This window comes from Mobula hypostoma, chromosome 23 (genome assembly GCF_963921235.1).
Source record: "Mobula hypostoma chromosome 23, sMobHyp1.1, whole genome shotgun sequence".
Lineage (NCBI taxonomy): Eukaryota > Metazoa > Chordata > Chondrichthyes > Myliobatiformes > Myliobatidae > Mobula > Mobula hypostoma.
The window spans coordinates 40044370-40068822 of NC_086119.1; the positions used below are offsets into that span (position 1 = coordinate 40044370).

The 24453-nt window shown below is 41.6% G+C and overlaps 1 protein-coding gene across 2 annotated transcripts in view; it reads left to right on the forward strand.

Moving 5' to 3' along the window:
- Positions 1-24453, forward strand: part of mks1 (MKS transition zone complex subunit 1) — a 55279-nt gene that overhangs the window by 11265 nt on the left and 19561 nt on the right. For both annotated transcript variants that reach the window (XM_063031220.1, XM_063031219.1), the window contains exons 8-12: positions 7677-7785; positions 11462-11518; positions 14516-14558; positions 17460-17522; positions 21706-21776. In XM_063031220.1, coding sequence (XP_062887290.1) covers positions 7677-7785; positions 11462-11518; positions 14516-14558; positions 17460-17522; positions 21706-21776 — 343 coding nt within the window. The remainder of the gene's footprint in view (positions 1-7676; positions 7786-11461; positions 11519-14515; positions 14559-17459; positions 17523-21705; positions 21777-24453) is intronic.

Below are 24453 nucleotides of genomic sequence, written 5' to 3' on the forward strand. Positions count from 1 at the left end.
TTCGTCTCATGGATTGGAACATCTAACTCCAAATAGCTTTTGTAGAAGGCATTACCCCAGAGGTTCACATACTTTTTCCTACAAATACATGAAATATTGCATCATTTTTCTCAATAAATAAATGAGCAAGTGAGTTATTTGTTTAATTGGGTTCTCTTTATCTAGTTTTAGGACTTGTGTGAAGATCTGATCCCATTTTAGGTCATATTTGTGCAGGAATAGTCAGAATTCTACAAGGTTCACAAACTTTTTGGCACCACTTTTTGTACCTGGTTAATTTTCCTCCTCCACAACTCATAGTCTTTCAATGTTAAGAAATGATCTCTAGAGGTAAAAATCTTACCTCAAGATTTACACTACAAATATGCATATCATTCAGCATCTGAAAGAGACAGTCTAAGAATTGGTTGGATGTCCTTGAGAAGTGGCTCAGTTACCTTGAGGAATCTCTTTTAACTGGATTCATTGGTGATGGAGTCCCGCTATATTCATGGCTGCTACAGATAATGGAACCATTTATTAAACAATTCAGAATATGGAATACTAGTAAGGTATTAAATTCTATACTGAGGCCGGCCCATTTCATTGTACACGCAGCTGTTAAGTTATCATTTCTCACTTCCTATCTGATTTCCCAGTGATAATTGCAGACTTATAATATGTGTGGAGCAGTTTGTATGCAGTGAGCAACTCTTCCTGTTGTTTGAAAAACTAGTAACAGGAATACAAGAGCATATCTCTCATTGATATAGCACTTTTGGAGATCCTTCCTTTGTACTTTTAGGAAGGAGCACACAGATAAAAGAATAAAGAAATTTTCTTTACTGAGAGAATTCATAGGCTTGTTTTTGCTGGCCCTGTAGAATGGATATTAGATTTGCAGCCCCAAAACACTGTCATTTAGCTCTAGGTATATTATTTAACTCTTTTTTAAAAAATATTTGCACAGTTAGAACAGTAGAGATTTCTGACAGGATAGTTGAATGCTTCCCTTGTGAGATGTGGGAAGGCAGCAAGACCTCCAGTGTCCCTGACGACTTCACCTACAGGAAGTGCTTCCAGTTTTAGGTTCTAACACTGCGTTAAGGAGATGGAGCTGGAAATGGATGAACTCCGGATCATTCGGGAGGCTGAGGATATTCAAAGAAGTTCAAAGGTTCATTTATTATCAAAGCACGTATCCATATAGAGGACAGCTCTGAAGTTTGTGTTTCTCCAGATTGCTATGAAACATAGAAAAAATATGAAAAGTCATTAAAAGAGAAACATCAACCCTCCCCCAGCCCGTACAAAAAAGAACGGCACCCCGATCATCGACCTCCCCCCCCACCTGCAAAAAGCAGAATAAAAGGGTGATAGACAGGACATAAAGAGAGGTAGTTACACCCAAGGTGCAGGATACAAGAGACTGGGTGACAGTCAAGAAAGGGAGAGCGTTAAACAGCCAGTGCAGAGTACCCCTGTGGCCACCCACCTCAACAACAGGTATACCACTTCGGATGCTGTTTGCGGGGGGGGGGGGTAATGAAGGGGGGAAGAAATGACCTAGCAGAGGAAAATCATGGTGGTCTGGTTTCTGGTGCTGAGTATGGGTCTGTTACTCTGTGACTCAGAAGGGAACTGGGGAGAAGAGCTAGCTGTGATAAGGGATTTGTTAGCACTGTAAAGTGCCTATATTATAGACCATCCAGCAGTCCATGGGACTTAGAGGAACAAAACGCAGACTGTTGCAAGAAACAGAAGATACTTATAGTAGATTATTTAAATTTTCCACATATTGACTGGGACTCATATAGTGTAGAAGGACTAGATGGAATAGAGTTTGTCAAAAGTGTTCAGGAAAGTTTCCTTAATCAATACATAGAAGTCCCAACGAGACAGTGTGTAACTGGTCCACAAGTTGAGATTCTAAATTGGAGAAAGGCCAATTTTGATGGTATCAGAAAGGATCCGGCAAGTATGGATTGGGACAAGCTGTTTTCTGGTAAAGGTGTACTTGGTAAGAGGGAGGCCTTTTAAGAGTGAAATTTTGGGAGTACAAAAATTGTATGTGCCTGTCGGAATAAAAGGTATTAAGATGAGAGGTTGAGGAAACATTGGTTTTCAAGAGATATTGAGGTCCCAGTTCAGAAAAAAAATGGTTTATAGTAGGTATAGGCAGGTAGGGTCAAATAGGTACTTTATGGAGTATATGAAATACAAGAGAACACTGAAGAAAGAAATCTGGAAGGCTAAAAGAAGGCACAAGGCTCATCTAGCAGGCAAAGTGAAGGCGAATCCTCAGAGATTTTACAGATATGTTAAGAGCACAAGGATTGCAAGGGACAAAATTGGTCCTCTGGAAGATCAGAATGGTAATCTATGCATGGAGCCAAAAGAAATGGGGAAGATCTTAAATGGATTTTTTTTGTATCTTTATTTACTCGGGAGATGGATACAGAGTCTGTAGAAGTGAAGAAAAGCAGCAGTGAGGTCAAGGACCGCATACAGATTGCAGAGGTAGAGGTGTTTTTTTTGTCTTGAGGCAAATTAGGGTGGATAAATCCCCAGGTCCCGAAAGGTATTCCCTCACACCCTGTAGGAGGCATGCAGAATTTGCAGGGGCCCTAGCAAAAACATTTAAATCAAAGTTAGTGACATTTGAGGAACCAGAGGGTTGGAAGCTAGCTCTTGTTCTGCTTTTTAAGAAAGGCTGTAAAAATAAACCAGGAAATTATAGGCTGGTAAGCCTAACATAAGTAGTGAGAAGGTTATTGGAAGGTATTCTCAGGGACTGCAAATATAAGTATTTGGATAATGAGAGATAGTCAGCATGGCTTTGTGCATGATAAGTTGTATCTAATCAATCTTAGTTTTTTAAGGAACTTACCAGGAAAGTTGATGAAAGATAGGGTAAATGCAAGCAGGCTTTTTCCACTGACGTTGGTGAGACTACAGCTAGAGATCATGGGTTAAAGGTGAAAGGTGAAAATTTTAAGGGGAACATGAGAGGAAGCTCGATTCAGAAGGTTGTGAGAATTTGGAATGTGCTGTCAGTAAAAGTTGGGCATACCAGCTCGATTTCAGCTTAAAAGAGAAGTTTGGACAGGTACATGGATGGCAGGGGAATGAAGGGTATGGTTTAGGTACAGGTGATCGATCTAGGCAGTTTAAATGGTTCAGCACAGACTAGATGGGCCAAAGGGCCTGTTTCTATGCTGTACTTTTCAATGACTCTGTGCATTTAGTTTCATTGATCTTCACAGTCATCTGATTGCTCCTGTTTGGAAGAGACTGCTTTTTGCACTGCACAGTACACTTATTTAACTGATTAGGGAAAGTGAGCAGGAGATAGATAGGAGCTATAAGGAGTTAGTCTGCAGGAGTTAGATAAGTGGGTGACTGTCAGGGAAGGGATGGGAAGAGCTCAGGTAGTGGAGAGCACCCCTGTGGCCATCACCCTCAGTGATTGTTATCTCATTTTGGATGCTGTTGAGGAGGGTGACCTGACAGAGGACGGCCACGGCGATCGGGTCTCTGGCACTGAGCCTGGTTCTGTGATGCAGAAGGGAGAGAAGAAGATGAGGAATGCGGCAGTCATATGGGATTCCATAGTGAGGGGAACAGACAGGAGGTTCTGTCAGCTTGATGGAGATACCCACATGGTGTGTTGCCTCCCAGGTGCCAGGGTATGGGATGTCTCGGATCAGGTGCAGAGTATTCTGAAGGGAGAGGGTGAACAGCTAGAAGTCTTGGTACCCGTTGGTACCAATGACATAGGTAGAAAAAGGAAGGGGTCCTGAAGAGAGAATACAGAGAGTTGGGTAGGAAGCTGAAAATCAGGACTTCCAGGGTAGTAATCTCGGGATTGCTGCCTGTGCCACGTGCTAAAGAGCGCAAGAATAGCATGATCAGACATATTAATGCATGGCTGAGAGACTGGTGTTGGGGGCAGGGCTTCGGGTTCCTGGATCATTGGGGCATCTTCTGGGGGAGGTATGACCTGTGCAAAAAGGACGGGTTACACCTGAATCCAAAGGGGGTCCAATATCCTAGCAGGCAGGTTTAATAGAGCTGTTAGGGAGGGTTTAAACTAATTTGGCAGGGGGATGGGAACTGGAGTGATAGGGCTGAGGAAGGGGAATACAGAAATAAATCAAAGATAGCATGTAATAGAGATGATAGAAAGGACAGGCAGGAAATGAGGCATAATGACAGCCAGTAGGATGAGTTATAGGGCAATAGAGGCATGGTGCAGTTAAAACAGAAAGCAACAAATACTGGACTGGAGGTGTTGTATTTGAATGCACACAGCATAATAAAATGGACAATCTTGAAATTCAGCTACAGTTTTGGAAAGTATGATGTTGTGGCTATTTCTGAAACTTGGCTAAAGGATGGTTGCCATTGGGAGTTGAATGCCCAAGGATATACGGTGTATCGGAAAGATGGGTTAGTAGACCGAGGGGGTGGTGTGGCCCTGTGTATAAGAAATAATGTTAAATCATTAAAAAGGGACGACATAAGATCGGAAGGTCTCTATGGTTGAGTTAAGAAATGGTAAGGGTAAAAGGACCCTAATGGCAGTTGTATAAAAGTCTGTCCTGAGCCTTGTGGCCCATCAGGCCGGTGCTTATGCTGGTTTCTGTGGTGTGAAGCGAGTGAGAGTACGAGAGCCCCCCCCCCCCCCCGGATAGGACGCCAGTCTATTGCGAGGTTAACCCCCAACGTTTGCCAGTGCCCCTTTTCAGCTGGGTGGACTGAAACAGTGTGTGATTAAGTGCCTTGCTCAAAGACACAACATGCTGCCTTGACTGAGACTGGCCGAGAATGGCAGTTGTATACAGGCCTCCAAAAAGCAGCTAGGATGTGGATTACAAATTACAACAGGAGGTAGAAAAGGCGTGTCAGAAGGGCAATGTCATGATAATCGTTGGGGATTTTAACATGCGAGTGGATTGGGAAAACCAGGCCAGTACTGGACCTCAAGAGAGAGAATTTGTAGAATGTCTAAGGGATGGCTTGTTGTTGAGCCCACTAGGGGTTCAGCTGTGCTGGATTGGGTGTTGTGCAACGATCCGGAGGTGATAAGAGAGCATAAGGTTAAGGAACCCTTGGGGAACAGTGATCACAATTTGATCGAGTTCACTTTAAAATTTGAGAAGCGGAAACTAAATTCCAATGTGTCGATATTTCAGTGGAATAAAGGAAATTACAATGGCATGAGAGGGGAACTGGCCAAGGTTGACTGGAAAGGGACACCAGCAGGAAGGACAGCAGAGCAGCAATGTCTGGAGTTTCTGCGAAAAATGAGGGAAGTGCAAGACAGGTATATTCCAAATAAGAAGAAATTTTTGAATGGAAGAAGGATACTACTGTGGCTGACAAGTGAAGTCAGAGCCAAAGTAAAACAAAAGAGAGGGCATACAAGGAAGCCAAAGCTAGAGGGAAGATAGAGGATTGGGAAGCTTTTTAAAAACTTGCAGAAGGAAACTAAGAAGGTCATTAGGAAGGAAAAGATGAATTATGAAAGAAAGCTGGCGACTAAAATCAAGGTACTGAAAGCTTTTTTAAGTCTATGAAATGTTAAAGAGAGTTGATGGTAGATATAGGACCAGTAGAAGATGAAGCTGGAGATATTGTAATGAGAGCCGCAGAGATGGCAGAGGAACTGAATGCATATTTTGCATCAGTCTTCATAGTGGAAGACATCTGCAGTATACTGGACATTCAAGAGTGTCAGGGAAGTGAAGTATGTGCAGTGAAAATTATGCCTGAGAAGGTGCTCAGGAAGCGTAATGGTCTGAGGGTGGATAAATCTCCTGGACCTGATGGAATGCACCCTCGGGTTCTGAAGGAAGTAGCTGGAGAGATTGCGGAGGCATTAACAATGATCTTTCAAGAATCAATAGGTTCTGGCATTATACTGGATGGCTGGAAAATTGCAAATGTTACTCTGCTGTTTAAGAAGGGTGGGAGGCAGCAGAAAGGAAACTATAGACCTGTTCGCCTGATATCAGTGGTCGAGAATTTGTTGGAGTCGATTGTTAGGGATGAGATTACGGAATTCCTGGAGGCATGTGACAAGATAGGCCAAAGCCAGCATGGTTTCCTGAAAGGAAAATCCTGCCTGACTAACCTACTGCAATTTTTTTGAGGAAATTACAAGCAGGGTAGACAAAGGAGATGTAGTAGATGTGGTGTACTTGGATTTTCAAAAGGCTTTTGACAAGCTGCTGCACATGAAGCTACTTAGTAAGATCCGAGCACATGGAATTACAGTGGTGTTACTAGCATGGGTGGAGCATTGGCTGATCGGCAGAAAACAATGAGTGGGAATAAAGGGATCTTATTCTGGCTGGCTGCCGGTTACCAGTGGAGTTCCACAGGGGTTGATGTTGGGACCACTGCTTTTTTGGCCTATGGGATTAATGGATTTGTGGCTAAATTTGCTGATGATTCAAAGATAGGTGGAGGAGCGGGTAGTGTTGAGGAAACAGAGCCTGCAGAGAGACTTAGATAGTTTAGGGGAATGGGCAAAGAAGTGGCAAATGAAATACAATGTTGGAAAGTGTATGGTCATGCACTTTGGTGGAAGAAATAAAGAAATAAACGGGCAGACTATTATTTAGATGGGGTGAGAATTCAAAATGCAGAGGTGCAAAGGAACTTGGGAGTCCTTGTGCCGGATACCCTAAACGTTAACCTCCAGGTTGAATTGGTGGTAAAGAAGGCGAATGCAATGTTGGCATTCATTTCTAGAGGTATAGAATGTAAGAGCAGGGATGTGATGTTGAGGCTCTATAAGGCACTCGTGAGACCACGCGTGGAGTATTGTTTGCAGTTTTGGGCTCCTTACTTTAGAAAGGATATACTGACATTGGAGAGGGTTCAGAGAAGATTCATGACAATGATTCTAGGAATGAAAGGGTTACTGTATGAGGAACATCTGGCAGCTCTTGGGCTGTATTCCCTGGAGTTCAGGAGAATGAGGGGTGATCTCATAGAAACATTCCAAATGTTAAAAGACCTGAACAGTTTAGATACGACAACGTTATTTCCAATGATAGGGGAGTCTAGGACAAGAGGGCACGACTTCAGGATTGAAGGACGTCCATTTAGAACAGAGATGTGGAGAAATTACTTTAATCAGAAGGTGGTAAATCCGTGGAATTTGTTGCCATGAGTGGCTGTGGAGGCCAAGTCATTGGGTGTATTTAAGGCAGGGATAGATGGGTTCTTGATTAGCCAAGGCATCAAAGGGTATGGGGAGAAGGCAGGGGAGTGGGGATGACTGGAAGAATTGGATTAGTCCGTGATTGAATGCCGGAGCAGACTCAATTGGCCAAATGGCATACTTCTGCTCCTATATCTTATGGTCTTATGATTAATAAATCCTAAATTAGCGTGTCGGCTATCATAATCTGGTAGTGCGATTATGTATTCAATGAAAGCAAGAATCTGTTTATATATGGTGAAGTGGGATTTCTCTTTCAGATGCTATGCTATCTATTTCCAGTTGAATAAAATAATTTGGCATTTTTGTCAGATTTTTGCAATCCACGGCACACTAAGTTTGCATGTTTATCTGAAAATTCTTTTGAAGAGCTGATAGAGTATCTGCAATATCTTGTATAGCTGAGATCCATAACTTTTCATTGCTTAATTCTGTTTTTCTACATGCTTGCTGTGAGTAGGATTGAGACAGAGGGAGAGAAGAGGGATCTGTGGTTATACACCATTCAAAATGTATCTGCTGATGCCCAACCTGAAGAGCAGAACAGGGAGAAAAACCTTCTCAAAGATGTAAGAGTAATCTGTTTTTAATACTGTTGATTCTTGTTTTCCTCTCCCAACCTTTTACACAAGTGATGTTTGGATGGGGATTCTAAGATATAGTTGAAGATGTTTCTAGACAGCACAAAAGATTTAAGATGTGGCTGAGCAGGTCAGCAGAGAAGCATTGCTGTGAACCATAGCTTCAGCCTCCTTATTTATCTTACTCTCATGATCTGACTTTCTTGTGTGCTTTAAGTTAAAGTATCCACAGCAAACAACAATGGCACAATCCAGATCCAGACCTGTCCGAGAAAATCAGTAGCACTGGCTAAATTCCCATTATCTGTTCCCTTTCCTGCTCTAAGTCGAGTTACCCACCTACTTCAAGCAGGTTTCAAGTGTACTGGTGTCTAAGAAGAACGTCATGCGTCAAGTACCATTATCCAGTAGCGCGTATGTACACTGTGATGAAGTGTTTTGAGAGGTTGGTGATGAAGCACATCAACTCCTGCCTGAGTAATGACTTGGAACTGCTCCAGTTTGCCTACTAGCACGACTGATCCATGGCAGATGCCATTTCATACTCTCTTCACTCAACCCTGGAACATATGGACAGCAAAGATGTATATATCAGGATGCTCTTTATCGACTACAGCTTGGCATTCAATATTTTTATCCCCTCAAAACTAATCAATAAGCTTCGAGACCTTGGCCTCAATACCTCCTTCTGTAATTGGATCCTCGATTTTTCTCACCTGTAGACTCAGTCAGTTCAGATTAGCAACAACATCTCCACAATCTGTCAACACAGCTGTATCACAAGGCTGAATCTTAGTCCCCTGCTCTACTCACTTTACACTTATGATTCTGTGGCTTAACACAGTTCCAATGCCATATTTAAGTTTGCTGTCAACACCACTGCCATAGGCTGAATCAAAGATGGTGACAAATCAGTACATAGGAGGGAGATTGAAAATCAAACTGAGTGGTGCCACAACAACCTCTCCCTCAATGTCATCAAGACCAAGGAGCTGATAATTCATTTCAGGAGGAGGAAACTGGAGGTCCCTGAGGCAGTCCTCATTGGGGATCAGAGGTGGCAAGGGTCAGTAACTTTAAATTCCTTGGTGTTAGTAATTCAGTGGATCTGTCCTGAGCCTAGCACTTAAGTGCAATTATGAAGGAAGCACGGCAGTACCTTAGATACCGAAGATTTAGCATGGCATCTGAAACTTTCACAAACTTCTGTAGATGCGTGGTAGAGACTATATTGTTTTGTTGCATCACAGCTTGGTACAGAAACACCAATGCACTTGAATGGAAAATCCTACTGTCCAGTCCATCACGGGTAAAGCCCATCCCACCACTGAGCACATCTACCTGGAGCACTGTCAAAAGTTTCATCACTTTTGTGCTGACTTTCATCCTGCTGGCTTTCGTCTTGCCTATGTCTAATTCTTCCCTTACCTTTTTCAAACTTTGTCTGTGGATAGTTTAGCAATCAATTCCATTTGAAGCTTACAGATTCTCACAGCAACTTCCACCATGCCTTTCCTTTCTCAGTTTCTCTGGCTTTGTTGTAACTGTTCTGATGCCAACATCTACTATACCAGTGCTTTCAAAACACCTGGAGGAAGTTTGTAGGTTGAACAGCATCTGTTGAGACAAAGAGGTGTTCATTATTTCAGAACAAGGCCCTGCAACCAGGCGGAAGTTCTTCCAGCAGTTTGTTCTTTTTGCTCAAGGTTCCAGCATCAGCAGACTCTTGTGTCTCCTTTGTAAACATCTTCCTTTTCATGTAATTGTATTTCTTCCTCCATCATAGTTGACAACTCTCAGCTCTATCTGTGGGACTTTTGATTGTGGTCCTTTCTCACAGAGCCTTTGTGGTGGCTGCACCAAGCGCCAGTGTCTCCCTGAACATGAACTCCTGTAGCTGGGAACGTGGCAGACAGCAGTACTCAGCAAAAGGCATTTTGCTCTAACAAGTCTATTCTCATTGCTTCTCTTTTGAGTCCAATAGTTGCATTATACATTTTTTTTCTCCACCACCCCCATCCCTTTGCAGGTAGAAGACACTCTAGTTTTGTGGTGAAGGACGGCAGCATTATCTTTCAGATGCTGTTCCCTCTAAGCTGCGTGGGTGTGCGGCTGAGCAGTAACTGAAGTGCTTCTGCACACAGAGCCTTTGTTGCCACGCAGCTGGAGTTTTCTTATTATATAATGTTTTATTAAAGTGCCATGTAGTTTCAGTTGTGAAAAAAAAATTCCTGCTGAGAGCAACGGTGGGTCTGCGCCGGCGTGTAATTAATTAATTAATAGATAGGTAGGTAGGACTGTTGCTTTCAGGTGTGATGATGAGTATATGAGAAAGATTACATAGTTATAAATAAGACTAGGGAGTTTTCCTGCTATCTTTGGTTCTAGGTCCTAAAATAATGTCTTAAGCTCATTAGTGTTTATAGTTTTTCTTTACTTGTACTTACTGCCATATTTACAAATAAAAAGGATTCTACATTTTAACTGAGACTCAGTTTAATTCAGTTTTGAGTTTGGTCATCATTCTCTGTCCTAGTTGATCCAAATAAGGTATCACCAGAACATTTAATGGATTGGTAATAATGTCGCAATAATGATTACAAACTGGGTTGAACTGTTGTTCAGCTGTACAATATTAAATAGCAAGTCATAATCACTAACACTGGGGCAGATTCTGTGACTGCTCAACAGTTGTTGAATGGACTTGTCAGTGTTGAAGTCCCTGACTCCCCACTCTCCTCTGTCCTACCAAACTGCCAGTCTTTTCTGAAGAGCACTTCGAGTCAACACCTCAGACTGTTTAATCTCAAGCATTGATGAAGGTTTTGGATAGTTCATTATAAGTGTCTTCTGTGTGTTTTCCAAAGGGTCATATGGGAATTGACAGGACTCTTAAAGAGAATTTGTGACTTCGTGATGGAATACTTCCTTGCAGGTTGATTGACATGCAGGATTCCCTGCTGCTGACTAGAAAGGACCTGTGTTGTAAGAGTTTGAAGTAGCTCCTGCACTTGCCTCTACTGATAGATATTACTGTTATTGACGTGAATCTTCAGCGCAGTTTGTGTTTGGTGATAGGCTTTCGTTGTCTCTATACATGTGGGTATGTAGCAGGTGACTAAGGTGCCAAAAATATATTGGTCTTGCTCCCTTTCTCTACTTTTCCTTCTTCACGCCCATATTATTAAATACTATGAGCTTTGCAGAAGCATCCATAATAGTAAGAGGCAGTAGACCATAAGATATAGGAGCAGAAGTGCGCCATTCGGCCCATTGGGTCTGCTCCGCCATTCAATCATGGGCTGATCCCTATTGAACCCTTTCTTTCCTGGAAGAGAATAATGATAAAATAAAGCCTGATGATGATGTGGTTTGTCAATAAAAAGCTGCAAATTCGTTTGTGGCAGTGCAGCTAAATGGGTGAAATAGGACAACATTCATGTAGGTAAGGAGAAAAGGTTCTTGCCATTTACCCAAGTCCGGTTACCTGTCGCTTTCCTCATCTGGTGCACGATAAAATTACTCTTAACTGCACTTAAAGTATTGTTTATATACAGTGCTCTAATTGATACTGTGTTGGTTATGCAATGGGAATGTATGATGTTATGCATGTATTGTCTTTAAATTTGCATAACCTGATATTTTTTCTCTCTCTTTATGATAGCTGTACAACAGACACAAAGAATATCTCAGTACTTTGGTTGGAGATGAATTTGAAACTGTAAGTATATATTTTATCCTGTTTAGACTTTATTAAAAAGGAACAATATTATTTGAAGATACATGTTCAAGTTGCCTGAATCCAACCAATATGTGTTGAAAAGAATTCCCATTCTTTGCAGGCAGCACCAAGCTGACCATTGGACTCGATAATGATATCATCACTTGAGGTTGGAGTTGATGGCATTTTGCTTTCCTTTGGTTTATTATTATTGTCACATGTACCAGGGTACAGTGAAAAACTTGTCTCACATACCATCCATACAGTTCAGTGCATTACAGTGGTTCATTGAAATACAAAGTAAAACTATAACATTGCAAAGTGAAGTGTTACAGTACAGAGAAGGTGCAGTGGAGGTACACAGAAGGTGCAAAGTCACAACGAGGTAGATTGTGAAGTCAGTCATACTATAGAAGCATTCAACAGGAGTAGAAGCTGCCCTCAAGCCCAGTGGAGTGTGCTTTCATGTATCTTGTGCCCGATGGGAGTGGGGAGAAGAGTGAATGTCCAGGGTGGGTGAGATCTTTGATTACGCTGGCTGCTTTACTGAGGCCATGAGAAGTTTCTGTGATGTGCTGAGCTGTGCACAACAGTCTCTGCAGTTTCTTGTCATGGCAGAGCAGTTGCCATACCAAGCCACATTGCATCCAGATAGAATTATTTCTATAATGCATCGGTAAAATTTGTTGAGTGTCAAAGGGACATGTCAAATTTCGTTAGCCTCCTGAGGAGGTAGAGGTGGTGGTGAGCTTCCTTGGCTCTGGCATCAGTGTGGTTCGACTAGGACAGGCTGTTGATGATATTCACTCCTGGGAACTTGAAGCTCTCTAGACCTCAGCACTGTTGATGTAAAAAGTAGTTTGTCCTTCCTGAAGTCAATAACCAGTTCTTAATTTTTGCTGACATTAAGGAAAAGATTGTTGTCAGGACACCATGTCACTTGGCTCTGTGCTTCCTTCCTGTACATCATTATTTGAGATACGACTCACTACGGTGGTATCATCTGCAAGCTTGTAGATGGAGTTAGAGCAGAATATGCTCACGCATTTGTGAGCTTATAGGGAGTAGAGTAAGGGGCTGAAGATGCAGGTCTGTAGGGTGGTAGTGTTGAAAATAATCATGTTGAGGATCCCGTTGTAAAGGGAGGTGTAGAGTCCTACGTTTGGAGTATGGAGATGTGTCTACTTAGAATTATAGTATTGAAGGCAGAGTTATAGACAAACAATAGTCTAATGTAATTGCCTTTTAAATTGTCCAGATGCTCCAGTGTTGGGCCAGTCCATGCTGCTGTTCTCTTTAGTAGGTGAAGTCATTTCCCTTTGTAACTACTTCTCATCCTTTGGTTATGGCATTTGCAAAATAGCATTAATCCTTACTGAGCTTCCCAAATCACTTTTCCATTCCACCTAAAGCAGGATGAAAAGGATTGCAACATCAGAAAGCTCACTAGATAGTTGAACTTTATTTAAACTATATTAAATTGAGTTTTTTTTTCAGCTGTAGTCACTGAATGGCAGTCACGGCTAGGAGGAGTCAGTTTGAGTTTAGTCTCTCCATGGCTCTGCTTATAGCTCCTGTTCCAGCTAAACGTGGCCACCTCAGCACATCTTGGGGTAATGACATTTCCTGGTGTCCCTGAATCTGCTTTTCAGTGGACATTGTGATTCCCCATGTTGAAGTTGTCTTTACTTTCTGGAATACTGTAGTTCATATACCAACCAACAAAAACCACGAATAAATTTCTATTTAATCTACATCAAGATCAAGTTGTTATTAATGTATAGAGGCCCTCTGCTGGTTTTATCCAATATTCCATCCCCAAATTTTTCAATACTCCCATTTTAATTGATTATCTAACTTCTCTTAATAGTTATTATTGAATCATTTTCATGATCCTATCAGAATTTTTTTTGTTTCCGCTGATTCAGTTCAAATTTATTGTCATTCAACCATACACATATGTAAACCTGATTAAGTCTAGATCCTTGAGTTATCTGCCATTGATATTTTTTTTCTTCAATGATCTTCTATTTGAGTACTTTTGCTAAATCTCCTTTTATCCTTTTTTTTTATTCACCTGCTCCTGTGATGGTTTGCTTTGAATTGATCAGACTAGTTTCCTGACTGAAAGCTTGTGTTGGGGAATTGAAACACTGTCTACAGTGCCATCTTGTGGCAAATAAGTTTCTGTGTACTGTGCCTCATACCCTTGCCTTTAGCTTCTGTTTGAGAACAGACATTGATCCAGAAGTGCTTTTCTGTGTGCATCTCGTGACTGATATCAGAATGGTCTTGAGCAGGGTGCATTTTTGCTCTTGTCCGTACATACATAAAGGAGAAAGAGGCCTTTCTGGAGAAGATTGTGCAAAGTATTGGAGATGGAGGAAGAAAATAGAAATTGTAATTTCATTGCAATAGTAATGAAATAGAGTTCAAATTCGTTCAACTTCCAAGACCAAACGACACTGCCATTGTTGATTTTAATCGGACATGAGTAGACTATTCACCCTGTTGAATTTACTCAATCACTATTGGGCAATGGTTGATTATATAACCAGGACGTGATATGCACAGCTGCTCATTGGACCATCCACCACCTGCTCCCATGGTTTCACGTGACCCTGACTGGGGGGCTAAATAGGTGCTACACCTTGCCCAAGGGTAACCTGCAGGCTAGCGGAGCCTTGTACCTCCTTTGGTAGAGACATCTCCACCCCACCACCCTATTAGAATATTACCTAGTCTATTAAACCTTTAGCATTTTTAAATAAAGTGAGATCACTCGTCAGTCTTCTTTACAAGTCATGGGTACTGAGACCTGCCTTCATCTCTGTCTCCATTTCTAATAAGAATGATCTGTATTTATTAATCACTTTAATGTGATCAACCCCCTATGGATAACGTGACGATCACAGCCATAGGCAGTGGCCTCATGTGCTGTCACAATGTGCTATAGGATTTTCAGTATTTTAAACAGATTTCATCCTTAATTTGCAGCCTCCTATGGGTTTTCTTCAGGTGTTTGTGAATGGTGAAGTTGGTAAGTTGGATCTGTATTAGATTTGATTTATAATCTTTATGTTCTCACTAGCTTAAATCTAGATAAGTTCATGACCACAAGCCTCACAAGAAAGAGACCAAGATCACTCTGTATAAATATATCACTGTATTCTTTAATAAGCTGTGTGAACTAGAAGGTTGCTTGGGTGATCCATAGGCTGCAAATCTGTGTAAGATAAAGGAAAGAAGTTCAGTTGATCCATGAAGTGTGTCCCATATGCCATCATGCGCTGAGCAGTGCATTTTATAACTAATGTCTGCAGCCACATGATCAAATAGAAGAGACAGGAAAATATATTTTTTAAAAATGTATGAGCTTAGGGAAAAGCAAGTCTGAAAATACCCTGGAGTCCGAAAGATTAGCTCGACCATTATTTCCGTGATGTTATTCCTCCTATGTGGCCACTTCCTGGTTTCAGGTTTGGAGCTGGACTAATTCTATTTGAATGGTAAGTGAATCTGCACTCTGCTGTAAGCAGAAACTTGTACCATAGATGAGGTGCTGCTTGCACCATAGAAACTTTTGACATTCTGTAAATGTTGGATGCTGGGAATTTTGAGCATCTTTGCAGGAGAATAAACAGTCGATGTTGCAGGCTGAGACCCTTCATTGACCCTTTGGTTGACCCTTTCAACCAATTTCCTCCTGGGATCAATAAAGTGTGACTATGACTATTCATCTGGTCTGGAAAGGAAGGGGGGCAGAATGAAGAAGAAGAAGAAGAAGAAGACAGCTGATAGATGAGACTAGATAAAGGGAAAGGTGGGTGGGTGAGGGAGGGGATATGTGGAAGATATAAAGGGGTGAAGAAGAACCTGATCGGAGAGGACAGTGAAGCATGGAAAAAAGGAAAGGAGGTAAGGAACCAGAGGGAGGTGATGGGCAGGTGAGCAGAAGAGAAGGGCTGAGGGGATAGCCATAATGGAGAACAGCAAAAGAGAGGAGGAGGAAGGGGGAGAGTGTACTGGAAGTTGGGGAAATCGATGTTCATTCCATCAGGCTGGAGGCTACCCAGTTGGAATATGAGCTATTGTTCCTCCAATCTGATGTTGGCCTCATCATGGTGGTTGAGGAGGCCATGGACAGACATAGAATAGGTGCTGAATTGAAATTGGTGGTCCCCTGGGAGATCCTTTTGAGGTGGACAGAGAGTAAGTGCTTGACAAAACAGTCCCCTAATCTGCATCAGGTCTCACTGATATAACATAGGCTTCCTGGCCATGGAGGAAGGGAAAAATGTCTAAACTTTTAGCCATTACTGCTCTTGCTTAACTAGAATGTTCAACTTCTATCTCTTTGAACCTAATTGAAATAATCTACTCATGAGCATAAACTAGATCTTCAATATTTTAAAATAAAAATGACAAGTTTCTAACTGTTTCCTTTTCTATTCATACTTTCTCTGAAAAAGTTAAGGTTGGGAATTATTCTTGGGATCTTCATTTGACCTGCGTCCAGTGTTTCCATTTCATCTACCTGACAGGGAGACCAAAACAAGGCACCAAGTAAAACCAATTAATGGGTTAAAGAAGACAATTCTCTAGGTTTTGCTTTGTACTGAATAATTGTGATGGTAAACACGATGATTTGGATATCATTTCCAGCACTGGACATGAACACAAAGGGAATTATGAACAGTAATATTGAGATCAGTTGCTTTTTCATCAAACTTGTTTTTGCAAACCGAAGTGTATTACATTATTTACCTTAACATTTACCAAAAGCAGTTCTGACTGTCCCTCCTCCCCCCCCACTTCACTCCATCATATCAAGGTCCATGGAGTGCTTTTCCCACCTACCGTCTTTGCCATAGACTCCTAACTCGTCTGCAAACTTGCAAAGTATACTCCAATATCTGTGTCAGAATGCCAGATAATGTTTGTATGCCATGTAATGGATCAGAATAGAAAAACTGATTTCCTTGCTTTAAATTGGTAAAACATAATAATTAGTCTGCAAAAATGCACTAATGCTGCCAGTGGTGTAACAGGCAGTAACTAACTAACTAAAATGCACTAATACCATGCACGAAGAGTAGTTGTTGTTAAATCTATTACAATTTTGTAAACTGTTATCTTGGGGATCAGATCTGAGGGATTAGAGGACTGTTCACGTTTCTCCATATGCAACAGGATTGTCAAAATAGGCTGTGATTTGAATACACATGCAAGTTCTAAGCCAAGTCGGAATGGATGGATAGCTTTTTTTTGTACCCTTTTCCTTTACTATAGAAAGCATTGACTGTTACAGTTCAGATACAAGTGAAAATTAATATTTCTCCATGTTTTGTGGATTTAACAAATCCAACAACAGTTTTCTTGAGCTGTAGTCAGATAGTTGGTCAACATTAATGATCACAATCTTTGTTTTATGACTAGGCTAGGTGTTTTTCCACATATTCCGCAAGTTTGATTACTTTGAATGCTCCTCAAATCTTATTTTATTATGGGATGCATTTCCTCTTATTAAGTTTCTCTGCCTGTTTATCTTAGGAGAAGAGTGATAATTACAAGGCAGACTGTCATTTCTAAAAAGATGCTTGCACGTCTGTGAGCAGACTAAACAGCCACAAACTCTGGTCTGCCTACATTGTCATGCATTAAGCTGAATTTCAAATTTCACTTATGCTGCTCCACTTTGATGAGAATGTTGAGGTCTGACTTTGATAGCAGGAGATGGCCACTGGTTTCACTGCTCCGAATATCAGGGTTGGGAAATGTCTGGGAGATTGGTGTATGGAACCTAGAAAAAGTACATTTATGGATGAACTTTGCCCTGTGTGTAAATTTAGCGTATCTGAATACAGTCCTTGAGTTATCTGGTCTGTTTCCAGAGATTAGCCTAATAATGTGTTTGAACTGATGCTGTTCTTGTTTTCAGTGTCAGCTCATGGGTTTGAATATGACAACCTTTATGTGCAATTCTTCCTTGAACTTCCAGAGAGTGAGTATTCCACTTGATTTTTGTTTGTGAACATGTGTTAATGAATATATCTGTACTTTCTACTATATTATGTATTGTGTCTTTCTGTTTATATATCCTCCTCTTTTCCTCACACCTTTCATCTTAGGGTGCAATGCCTGACACATTGCTTCTCAGCAGCAACATGAGTGGAGTTTTCACAGGTCACCACTTCCATACTGATACACTAGTATGAGTAAAGGGAGATTCCCATCAAAAATGTGGCATCCGTCATTAAAGATCTTCACCATCAGGGACATGCCCTCTTCTCATTACTTCCACCAAGGAGGAGGTATGGGAGCTTGAAGACCCGTACAGATGCTAACAGCTTCTTCTGCTCTGCCGTCAGATTTCTGAATGGCCCATGAACCCATGCACACGACCTCATTATTTCTCTTTCACTTTCTTTCTTTCTTTCTTTATTTATTTTCAATTGTGACTTGCAGCAAATTTTTATGTAATGCACTGTACTGCTGCCACTAAACAACAAATTTCACGATGTCTGTCAGTGATAATGATCTAATTCTGAAAATTACCCCCACAGTGCTGCAATATCTTTTACCCACCTCCCTGATCCTGGTACAGAAGTGTATGAGCAGCTCAGAAAAGCAATCGAGTGGCAAGGTTTAGAAAAATAGTTCATTTGCAATCTATTTCTTTCATGGCTGCATCAATCGTTTTGATTTCCATCGAAGTCTGAATAATCTCATCATAATTTGTTTGCCTCAGAATTGACATTCTAACACGTTACCATTTACAGAATAATTACGTTTTGCAGAATTTCAGATTTTACAAGAGGGACCACCTTGATTTATTTCTCTGCAGACTTGGTTGACCTTTTTATTCCTATTAGCAGATATCCTGTGTCATAACAAACAAGATGCTGGTAGAATTCAGGTTAGGCAGCATCTGTGGACGGAAATTGACTGTTGACGTTTTGGGTCAGAGCTCTTCTTTGGGAGTCCAGACACGCTGATCTCCTCTTGTATCTTGATTGTTACTCCAGATTTTAGCATCTGTAGTCAAAGTCATGTTTATTGTTATATATTTAAGTTTGCTGACAACAGCATTGTTGTTGGCTGAATCAAAGGTGGGGACAAATCAGCATATAGGAGAGAGGCTGAAAATTTGGTTGAATGGTGCCACTACATCAACCTCTCACTCAATCTCAGCAAGGAGCTGATTATTGACTACAGCAAGAGGAAACTAGAGGTCCATGAGCCAGACCTCATCAGGTGATCAGAAATGAAAAGGGTCAGCAACTTTAGATTCCTCTGTGTTAACATTTCAGAGGATCTGTCCTGGGTCAAGCACGTAGATGCTATTACAAAGAAAGCATGGATACTTTCTTAAATGTTTGCAACAGTTTGGCATGTCATCTAAAACTGTGGCAAACTTCTATAGATGTGTGGTTACATCACGGCTTGGAATGGAAATAATAATGCCCTTGAACAGAAAGGCCCATAAAAAGTAGTGGATACAGCCCAGTCCATCACGGGTAGAGCCTTTCCCACCATTAAGCACATCTACAAAAAGCACTGTTGCAAGAAAGCAGAATCCGTTATCGAGGACCCCCTCTATCCAGTCCATGCTCTCTTCTCACCACTGCCATCAGGAGGAAGGTACAGGAGCTTCAGGACCAACACCACCAGGTTCAGGAACAGTTATAACCCCTCAACCATCAGGCTGTTGAACCAGATGGGACAACTTCACTCGACCTAACACTGACATGTTCCCGCAACCTATGGACCCACTTTCAAGGACTCTTCATCTCATAATATTCGTTCAACCAACACACATCAAAGTTGCTGGTGAACGCAGCAGGCCAGGCAGCATCTCTAGGAAGAGGTGCAGTCGACGTTTCAGGCCAAGACCCTTCGTCAGGACATAATATTCATAATAATCATAATATTCGTTGTTTATTTATTCCCTACTATTTTTCTTTTTGGATTTGCAGTTTGTAGTCTTCTGCATATTGTTTTTTTTTTGTCTGTCTTGTGTTCAGTTTTTCATTGATTCTAATGTGTTTCTTTGTATTAACTGTGAATCGCCTTTAAGAAAATGACTCTCTGGGTAATTTATAGTGACATATACAGTATGTTCAAAGGTGGAATTTAATGTCAGAGAAATGTATACAATATACATCTTGAAATGCTTTTTCTTTGCAAGCATCCACAAAAAATAGAAGTACCCCGAAGAATGAATGACAGTTAAACGTGACAACCCCAAGATCCCCCCAGTTCCACCCTCCTGTGTGTAAGTGGCAGCAAGCAACGAACCCCCCTCACCCCACCAGCAAAAAAAAAGGTGCATCGGTACCATCACCGAGCCCAAGCGTGTGCTAAGCAATAGCAAAGACACAGACCAAAGTTACCCCAAACGCTTCTCATCGAACATTCAACAAACCACAGGTTCTCTCTCTCCCTGGCAAGGGAGAGGGACGTGTCCCCCATTTTCACAGCAAGCAGGAGACATAACAACAACCCGCTGGTTTACGATGTTAAAAGTCCATTTCGCTGCTTTTTTCGAGTTCTGTGTCCAAGGATTGCATAGACCTCGGGTCTTTGGGCCCACAGTGAAAGATTTTCAGGCCTCCCCGATGACACGAGCCTCCTGCCAAGACACTGACCCTCGATCCATCCGTCTCCAGAGCCTCAAGATCTTAGGCTTCCGAACACGATCAAGACTCTCAGGCCAAACCCTTGGCATGCTGAATAACGGCTAGTCGTGGAACCCCGAGAACGGGTCCCATTCCCTCAAAGAAACAAAATCTGCGTGTAACTCCATTCAGGGTCTTCAAAAGAACCCTGAAAGGGAAAAATAAAGATATTAAAGGTGGAAATAGAGCTGTTTCCAAAGATGCAAACAAAGGAGTCGCCGTTAGGCGCCATTGTCCTCCTAAGCTCTGCCATGTGCATCAAAAATAAATTTGCTTTGAACTTTTGAGTCTATTGTGTCCTGTGGCATTGTTCACTGAGAAGTGAAATAAATGACAAACTATATTTGCTGCACTGAACAGAAATAAACTTCTCTTATTCAAATGGTGCCATGGGACCCTCGTAACTTTGAAATGGGCCTCTGTTAACATCTTAGCTGAAAATTGGTGCGTGTAATACAACAATGTGTACTGAGCTTGGCCTTATATCTTGGAATGGAACAAACTTGTGATCTTTTGGCTGAAATCCACAAATGAACTAGGATTGATTGTTTAGAAGATGGTTGCTAGGGTGGTTAATTTGCTTGTAAATGACGGACTTTTCTCCAACACCAAAATAAGCCATTGAAGTTTAATTAGAAAAAACATAATACATTATTTGGATCAAAATAAACTTATATTTTAAAATATTGAAATAGTTTCCCATTAGGGTGTTAGGTCTGGAATGTATTTGGAGGCAAGATGAACTATTTCCATGGAGACAGGAAGCATATGCGAGTACAGGGTGCTGAAATTTCAGAGTAGGGGAAGAAATTATGAGCTACAGGTAAGTGAACGATGTGTCTGAGCATAACATGAGCAACAATCACAGACCACTCATCAACTTGTTGCAGTTCTGTTGAAATGGTTTACAGCATAGTTTCCAGCAATGACTTCTCAACACAAAGAAGACCTGTGACTTGTTTTGTTTAAAACTTTGTGTGCTTAAACTATAATTATAAACCTGAAGCGTGTGCTTTAATTAACTAACAAAAATGTTCCTAGCACTTTCCTGGGAAAGACCTTGGACTGCGAGGGAGTATAAGGTAGCTGAATTGAATGCTTTATATATACGTGGTATAACATGCTTAGCTATAGATGCTTTAATGGTTTGGTCTGCTTTACACTTTTTTCATTAAAGCAAAATATTGAAATGAATGGAGACACGAGAGACTAGAGATGCTACAATGTTGGAGCAACTCAGCAGGTCAGGTAGCATCTGTGGGGGAAGTGAAAGGTCAACATTTCAGACTGAGACCATACATCAGCTGAGTTCCTTCAGCATTTTGTATGAGTTGCTATTGAAGTGAATGAGTGGGTGAGTTTCCTAATGGAAATAACGACAAAATCTCTGAATTGTTGAACTGTTTGCCATTTTTTGTGACATGTCATTGAGCTTGAGGTCTAATATCACCACAGATACATAGTGCTTGCAGAGTCTAAATAACATCTTCATTTGTTAATGCCTAGATTGGACCTGTCCTCCAAGCCAGCAGTTGTCAGGAGTGACACAGACTTGTGCTACTAAGGTTGATGACCTGGTAAGGGTCTTACCAATGTTACCAGCATGTCCAGAGTGAGCCACATCTCCATGAAACAGAGAATTTAGCAATTCCTCATTTCTTTCTGATACGGCAATCTTGCCCTTAAGTCATCAGTCTTGTTCTCCATTGACTGTACAATCAGAGTTCATTTATTATCAAAATGTACAGCTCTGCAATTCTTCAGTTCTCCAGGTAGCCATGAAACCATGAAAGAAGGAAAGAAAGGCAGCACAATCATCAACCCCCAAATTCCACCTCCCCTCCCCACAAAAAAAACCCAAAACAGAACAGGCACATCAACCCCCAAATCCTTTCTCCTGCACAAAAAAAACGACCAAACGAATCAGGCACATCAACCCCTAAATCCTTCCGCCCCTACAAAAACTAAGCAAAATGAATCGGGCACCTCAAACCCAAATTCCCCTCCCCACACAGAAACAAGCAAAATGAATCAAGCACATCGACCCCCAAATCCCTCCTGTACAAAAAAAAACAAACAAAACAGATCAGGCACATCAACCACAAAATTCCCCTCCCCACACAAAAAAAAAGAGAAGATTGGGTGAAAAAACACAGAATATAAAAGCTATAAGACTGAAAAATGGACTCTATAATCCGAAGTCCTGGAGAATACTCTACGGGCCCGTGCACAGCAGCAGGCTCTGTCCTCTCCAGTACAGAGCAACCTATCAAAAGACAGGCAGCCGATGCTCACCCTCTGCATACGCTTCCATGCTTCAATCTCCGTTATCACTTTAATCGGCGAACAGTGGAAGCTTTAATCGGTGAAATGGAGCCAAACGTCGTATAACAGCCTGCCCACTATGTGAGGATTCTGGGAGGCAGCATGCGTGAACCTCAGAGACTGCAGAGCGCTGAAACATCCATACGAACTCCAAACTTCAGCACTCGGCTTGATGTTTCATTCGCCCTTGTCACTTTAATCAGCGAAATAGGATCAAACATCAGCTCGCACGCCATCTTGCAGCCTTTTCGCCACAAGGTTTGCTCACACTGCCTCTGCCTCCCAGAATCCTCTTGAAGCTTGCGGAGTACTGAAGCATCCAAACGATCTCCAAACAGCAAAACACGGGTTCCAACAGTTCCAGAATCACAGCCAAGACAAGAAGCAAACGTAAAATACATAAAAGAAGGGAAAAGGATGACTTAATGATCTATCCAGAAGATGTTGACCAAAGGAGCATTATATGCAGGCGCCATCTCGACCAGAGGTAGCTTGAAACAAAATTTGCTAATGAGATGCTGTGAAGTGGAAGTTTAACACCCAGGTGTTTTAGCAAACAGTATTATTAGCATATAATCTGTTTCAATGATATAATTGAGGTTTGTTTTTAACAAATACAGTATTACCTATTATACAGCATAGATGTGGTTTGCTATCTCATCAGAAAGATGTTCTTGGAATATCACACTAGATTCTGCACTTAAGTCATTCGAGTAGTATTTGAATTCACAAGCTCTCGACTGAGCAAAGCTAACAACTTAAATGCCTGATCTGGAAATTGATTTATGAAAATAAATAGGAAAATTAGAAAAGGAACAAAATTGTAATAAAACTCTGTTGTACTTTAACAGGTACAGTTCACAGAGTGGATTTCTGGGATCAGGAGTGTTAATGGCAACAGCACTAAAAGGTGCATGTATTACTGACAGTACTGTATTTTAGGGCTCTAGTGTAAACTCTTTAAAGCCACAGCTGTGTGGTGCCAGGAACCTGACATTGAATCCCTGTCCAGCACCAGTGCTTCAGTGGTGTTGAGGAAGTTGGTGTGAGCAGTATAGAAACATAGAAAACCTACAACACAATACAGGGCTTTCGGCCCACAAAGCTGTACTGAACATGTACTTACTTAGAAATTACCTAGGGTTACCCATAGCCCTCTATTTTTCTAAGCTCCATGTGCCTAGCTAGGAGTCTCTTAAAAGACCCTTTCGTATCCGCCTCCACCACCATTGCCAAGCAGCCCATTCCATGCCCTCACCACTCTGTGTATATTAAAAAAAACAACTTACCCTGACATCTCCTCTGTACCTACTTCCAAGCTGCACACTGACCAACATGTTGAGTGCAGCTACTACTGGGGACTGGCTGTAGATACATGCTCCATAGGCAGGTTCTCCACACCAGTGCAGACAGATCTTTTTGCTGTGGGAGTACCAGTGGAGGGTTGGGGTTGATGCCAGGTTTCCACTATAGGAACTTACAGCCTGTATCCTCCAGCTTCTCTCATAATGGATGTTGCTGTTTTTCCCCTCTCCTTGCTCCAAGGCCAACGACCACCATAAAGCTTGTTACCACATGCTGAGAAAAATTGTGCAGCCGAACAGAGAAGCGGAGATGGCAGCTTCCATCTCCTCCAACTGAGATTGCGGGATTTGGGAGATAAGTCAACGTATGGGACAGATGCTGTCAGTCACCACATTTATCACCCTAGCCCATCCCATTACGAACCCCCACACCAGGGTAGTGGTCTTTGCTGAGAGAGCACCAGCAGAGAGGAGTTAGAGGAGTTTCCTCCAAGTTCCCGGGTCAGAAATAACATGCCAATCAAGTGTCCTTTTGAAGGGTAGATAGGGATTCTATGGGTATCAGACTGAAGGATCAATAGTGCTATCAGGAATCATGTTATATTAACTGGGTCACCAGTGATTG